The sequence below is a fragment of the Triticum aestivum genome, chromosome 2B, assembly GCF_018294505.1.
Source record: "Triticum aestivum cultivar Chinese Spring chromosome 2B, IWGSC CS RefSeq v2.1, whole genome shotgun sequence".
Classification (NCBI taxonomy): domain Eukaryota; kingdom Viridiplantae; phylum Streptophyta; class Magnoliopsida; order Poales; family Poaceae; genus Triticum; species Triticum aestivum.
The window spans coordinates 781,087,564-781,093,778 of record NC_057798.1 but is presented as its reverse complement, the minus strand read 5'-3'; the positions used below and the strand labels follow the sequence as shown (position 1 = coordinate 781,093,778).

The following is a 6,215-nucleotide window of genomic DNA, read 5'->3' as shown; positions in this document are numbered from 1 at the left end:
TGTCACTTCAAGTCTTAAAGATGCCATACTAGTCAATTCACTTGAGACTACCCGCAAAAAAAATCACTCGAGATTAGTGACACGTCGAGTGTGTAATAATACTTCCACAAAAGTGTGCTTCAACTAGAATTGTGCACTTGCAGGACATCAGTAATCGATATTTTTTACTGCGTCAATCTTTTTTTTTTGACAAAAGGTGAATTTTGTTGGCTCAAAATTGAGGATCAATAAGATACATAACACAATGAACACACACCCGGTCTCTATACAGCTAGGTTCCATGCAACCAACACTAAGTCACACACATGCGCGAAAACATGCCGCAACAAGCAAGGTTGTATAGGACTAAAACCATGTGTACACGAGAAGAAAAAAAAACCCGACCAAATCCGTGATAGGCAAACTATAAAAATGATCTTATCCGCACCAACCATATCATGACACCACATGGACAATGAGGTTCTTCAACAACAACACGTTCAGGAAAGGAGCAAAACTCAAGCTCCACCGTCACCGAATCCAACCAAAAGGCCAGAATTTAGGTTTTCACCTTGATGAATCTGCCCGAGCATATTCAAGCAATGCCTTCAACAAGTGAACGATGTAAGCAAAACATCGTCATTGCCAGATATAACCACTTGAGCTGGCCTAGGCTTTCGCCCGAGAGCTCAAGACCGGGTGCTCAAGTAGCACCACCAGCGAAGTCACTTATGTGTTGTCGCCATCACCTTTCCACAATCCCGACAGCTACATGCGATGCGACCACCATGATAGCACAACCATCCCTCATCCATAATTTTTATCTCACGTCGTAGTCAACCACCGGGTCAGGAGATATGAACCCTCCCGAAAACCTTTCGATGACCACCACCATCATGAAGCCATAGGAAGTCGGTGCAGTAAAGTTTGCAGTCACCACCATCCAACCGATTGGATCTGCATCACCACCACAAAGACGTGGACCGTAGTGCCGCCGGTCAACCACCCACGCGTGGAAGGCCATCACCTGAACGTCATGGTCCACATCCAGCATAGAGCACGAAGCACACCGACCCCCGACCACACATCCGATCGAATCAGGATGGAGACCGGCCCGCACACGGACATCCCTATGCATCACTGAGGTACCGGACGTCGATTTTTTGAGCTCGGGTTCTTGGACACCTCTTATCTTTACCCTCCATTGTTGCTTTAAGATCCGTACTACACAACTAACTTAGTACATGAAACTTTCTTTTTTTTGTTTCTTCAAAACAAAACAACATATGAACTTCAAACTTCCCAGGACAACAAAACATTCTTACTAGAATGTGGGATAAAACTTTCAGATTTTTTGGTCCAACAAAAATATTGAAAATGAGATTTTTTTAACTAGAAATCCTATTTTTAGTATTTATGATGCATGAAAAAATCTGAATTTTTTTTCCCACATTCTTATTAGAATGTTTTATTGCGCTGAAAAGTTTGAAGTTCATATGTTGAACTATATGAGAGAAACAAAAAAGAGAAAATTTCTTGCACGAATCGCGATGCAGAATTGGATGGCTAGATAAGGGGGTGCCCATGAGCCTATGCTCCACAATATGTTTTTGCTACCCAGCCCTCTACTTCTCCACATCCACGCTGCGGCACCCACCTATCATTTCCAAATGGCCGACCTACGCCGCCATCGGCAGCAGTCACCATGCCATCGTGGATCAGACCGGGGACGCGCTCCCATGAGCCTGGTTCCCCATGCCACCCGACCGCCACGAGAGGGAGGTGAGTCCCCACCACTGTCGCCGGCCGCCTGGGCTTAGCCCCGCGGCTTTCTCTAGCGGCGACAGAGGGAAGGAAGGGAGGAGCGACGGGTACCGGAGGCTAGGGCTTGTGTGTCTCCCGAGTCGCTAGTATGACTACCTTTTAATTTTTCGATAGAACATATTTGGAAATTGTGTGCGCTGATAGATAACTTACACTAGTACACTACTTATTTCAGGAAATTTCCTTTTTATTTTGAAGGGACATATTTCAGGAATCGTGAAAGAAATTTATGCCACGCTTAACATCGACAGTAAGGGAGAGTTGGAATGCAAGCACTAACCCGGCAGCCTGCACGAATCCGATGATGGTGAGGTACCAAAAATCAGTCTTGGTCAGATCGGAGACGAAGCCGCCGAGGAGGACGACGGTGGCCCACAAAAGCGCAAGGGCGCTCACACCTTTCAAGCCCATTAGGATGTACGCCATGACGACCGCAATCTTGTTGATGCTGCTTACTTCTGGCCGCTGTCGAAGCTCCTCCGAGAAAGCATCAAGCTCATCTCCCGAGCCCCGCTGCTGCCGCTTCGCATTCCGGCTTCTAGGTGCTCCGTCGCCGCTCCGCTCTACTCCGGTAGAGGACATTCTCCTCCGTGGTGTGGTAGTGCGTGGTGGATGTGGATCTCTTCGATCGGTTTGCTAGTGAAACCGTCGACTGGTCTCTCTTCTTCTCGACCGGTTTTGCTAGCTAGAGCTTGCTTGGCTCGCGTGGAAAGGGTATATATGGATGTCATGGGGGAACAGCGAAGCTCGCATCACATTCACATCACATGTAAGCAAAGCATATATGTTCTCCTAAAAAAGGACTCGACCATAGCTCGCATGCAAGCAAGCACACGTTCTGCATAAAAAAGGACTCGGGTCCAGATAGTACTGTGCCATTGAGTGCGCGACACGGCAAGAAGCCAAGAACCTATAGTAACTTTCGGTGCTGGATTGGGTGCAGTTGCTTTTGCCGCCGGTGGGTCGCTCGATGATACTACTAGGGCAATGATTTAAGGTCTGTTAGGGAGTAGATCTCCAATCTCTCTTTAGTTTGCTTGTCAGACCGTCACTGGCACGTAAGTATACTAGCAATGACCGCGAGCTCGCATGCATGCAGTGCAGGCAAGCAGACGTTCATTTGAAAAAACAAAGACTCCAACCAATGCAGGCAAGATATGTAGCACTCCCTCTGTAAACTAACATAAAAACGTTTAGATTATTAAAATAGTGATCTAAACGCTCTTATATTTGTTTACGGAGGGAGTACTACGTACGTGGCAAGATAGCTAGCCTGCAGCCACCATGAACCGTGGTGCGTGTACCTTTCATCCATTCTAACCCGTCTAAAATCAATGGCAGAATGAAGTTAAGAGTGGACGATGATGGGGACTAGTTTTTACGAGTGATTGCAAAATAAAAATAAAAAAATACACCACATTTGAAGTTCAGTTTCAGATTTGTCACTACATTTCTTTTGCACCCCAAAAATCTACCAATTTCCTTACTAATTTTCGCAATAAACAATAACGACCAGTTTGGGGCGATTTAATCCAATCTTTTACATACCAAGCCCACTGGTCAGGTACACTGGGCACCACATGTTAACACCGTTTGCATTGACTGTTAAAAAAAACGTCTCACGCTTACACCACGCACCACCTCCTCTCGCTCATGACCAGTGCCACCCCGCGTACTCTACCTCATGTCCGGCGCCGCCCCGCCACATCTCTCTCGCCATCCCACCCCCTCTCTCTCCTGCCTATCCTGCCACCTTCCTCCATCTCTTCTCCCTACCCGCGCCGGCGAGATCCGCCGCCGCGCATCCCGCCCCACACTGGATCTGGCGGTCCCTCCCCTTGCCCTGCCCTGACGAGCTTTGTCCCCCTCCTCTGGCGTGCGGCGAGCCGGACCCCTGCTCACTAGGCCGCGCCACTCCCTACCCCTCTGTCATCGTCCAAAGCGAAGGGGTAGGTCCAAAGCGAAGGGGTAGGGAGTGGTCTCATAGCTCAGATGTGAAGGGCGAATGAATTAGGGTGGGTTGTTCATTAGGTCTGACCATCTGAGACTGAGAATGGCAGGGGTGTGGGTTGTGGGCCTGTGGCGGCCAAGGGATAGTTTTGGGCGGCTGGGGCTTGGTTGTTGTTTCTCTCCTTCAGGTTTTTCTTTCATGATGCTACAACCATATAATACACTACAATTTTTAGCGCTAAAATAGCGCACTATAACGCGATTAGCGTCGTAGCTAGCAAATTTGCTCAAATAGAGCGTGCATGTCCCTTCCGGATACGCTATAGCAATGCTATAACTAGCGCAGAAATAATGCGCTTTTTTTTTTGTTAACGTTGCCGCTAAGCCTCATCTTTTTTTCCTTTTTTTTAGAATCCTTTTTTTTGTCAGATAACCCCATCTTCCACACCGGCCCATCTTTTTCCTGAACAAAACACCGGGCATCGCCACTCCAACACATATTTTTTAGCCCACACGCAAAACCTAAAATAGGGTATTCTGCAGCCCATTTACACCGTCGGCTCAGTTACGCATCACACAGCCGCCGCCGCTGCAGCATAGGCGACGGAGAGCGGCCGGAAGATGGCCTTGCCGGAGATCCCCGACGAGCTCCTGGTGGAAATCCTCCTCCGCCTCCCCACCGCATCCGACCTCATCCGCGCCACGGCCGCCTGCGTCTCCTTCCGCCACCTCGTTGTCGACCGCTGCTTCCTCCAACGCTTCCGCAGACTCCACCCACCGCCCCTCCTCGGCTTCCTCGACCAGCACGGCTTCCACCCCGCCCTACCGCCTCACCCCTCAGCGCCTGCGGCCCGCGCTGTCGCCAGCACCGCCGACTTCTCCTTCGCCTTCCTCCCCTCCCCTGCGCGGAGCTGGTCCGTACGGGACGTCCGCGACGGCCGCGTCCTCCTGGACAGACCCCGCCGTCACGGCTCCGGCAAGGGACGCAACGGCGCCCTCTTCGCGGAGATGGCGGTGTGCGACCCCCTGCACCGGGAGTACCTCCTGCTCCCCCCAATCCCCGATGACCTAGCCGCTTCGGATGAGAACCCACTGCGGATATATGGACAGCGCTGGGGCGAGAGCTTTCTAGTCCCTGATGGCGACGACGAGGAGACACCTCCTGCCGAGGATACGGCGTTCAGAGTGATCTGCCTAGCGCAGTACCAAACTAAGCTGGTGGCCTTTGTCTTCTTTTCCGGCACCGGACAGTGGCGAGACATTCCATCCCTGAGTTGGATCAATTTTATACCTGACTTCTCGTCGGAATGGATGGGTATTTCTTCGTGGCGGCAATATGCATATGGTTGCTTTTACTGGTTTGCAGGTTGGAGTGGAAAATTTGCTGTGCTTGACACCCGAAGAATGGAGTTCACCATGGCTGACCGCCCACCCAGAGTTAGCGGTTTCCACAGTTATATGGGCATTGTGGAGGCAGGGGAAGGCATGATTGGGATGTTTGTGCCTGCACATGACAAAGTTGGCCATCATGGACATGACACAGTTCTCCTTAGATATACCGTTCGACGAAGCAATGGTGGAAGTTCCACCCAGTGGCAGACGGAGAAGACAATCTCAATAGCTTCTGGCTCCTCATTCATGGGTTCAATAGGGAGGCACTTGCTCCTGTATCAGTGCGGAAACTCATTGCTCGAGCTAGGTTGTTTCACGCTGGATGTCAAAACTTTCCAGCTTGAGAGGGTATGTATTTCACGGCTCATTCCTGCCGAGTCACGCGCATATTGCAACTTCCCACCATCATTATTATCGTCACCGAAAGTGTCAAGTGGTAAACTTTCTCTAGGATGCTAGCTACCTCCTTATCTTCATTGTTATCACTATCACACAACTTGTCTGATGCTTGCTAGTTCATTATTGTGATCATAATTATCGCTTACATGGTTTAGTGGGTGTTGTCTTTTCTATGCTTGCTAGTTCAATCGCTTCTCAGCGTTGATCTGATTTCTGTGAGTTACCTTCGAGGGATCTAGAGATTTTTTTTTTCATCCAAGCATGAACGCACTGTTTCCATTTGATTCTTGTTGATCAAATTTTTTATCCCTGTGTGCGGACGTGGATTTTTAGAGCACCTGCACCCTGGCCCTGCTATCCTAGCTCTCCAATATCGCTTTAAGATCCGTGCGACACAACTAACTTTTTATATAAAATTTTCTCTTTTTTGTTTCTCTCATATGAAACATATTTTGAAGTTCAAACCTTTGCAGCATGTCAAAGCTTTCCAAGAAGAATTTAGGATAAATCTTTCAGATTTTTTTGTCCAACATAAATACTAAAAATATGAATTTTTTAATCAAACAAAACGTATTTTGTATATTTATATTTGACAAAAAAATCTGAAAGATTTACCCTAGGTTCTAGTTAGAAAGCTTTGCCACGCTGCATAGGTTTGAACTTCAAGATAT

General features: G+C 48.6%; 1 protein-coding gene across 1 annotated transcript; it reads left to right on the top strand.

The window, feature by feature from the left end:
• Positions 1 to 4,374: 4,374 nt before the first annotated feature.
• LOC123039642 (uncharacterized) lies at positions 4,375 to 5,604 on the top strand. The gene has a single exon (XM_044462717.1). It carries the CDS (start codon positions 4,375 to 4,377, stop codon positions 5,602 to 5,604), a length of 1,230 nt encoding a protein of 409 aa, XP_044318652.1.
• Positions 5,605 to 6,215: the final 611 nt, after the last annotated feature.

Coding starts and splice junctions, on each gene's coding strand:
- LOC123039642 (XM_044462717.1), top strand. CDS start 4,375: ATGGCCTTGCCGGAGATCCCCGACGAGCTCCTGGTGGAAATCCTCCTC.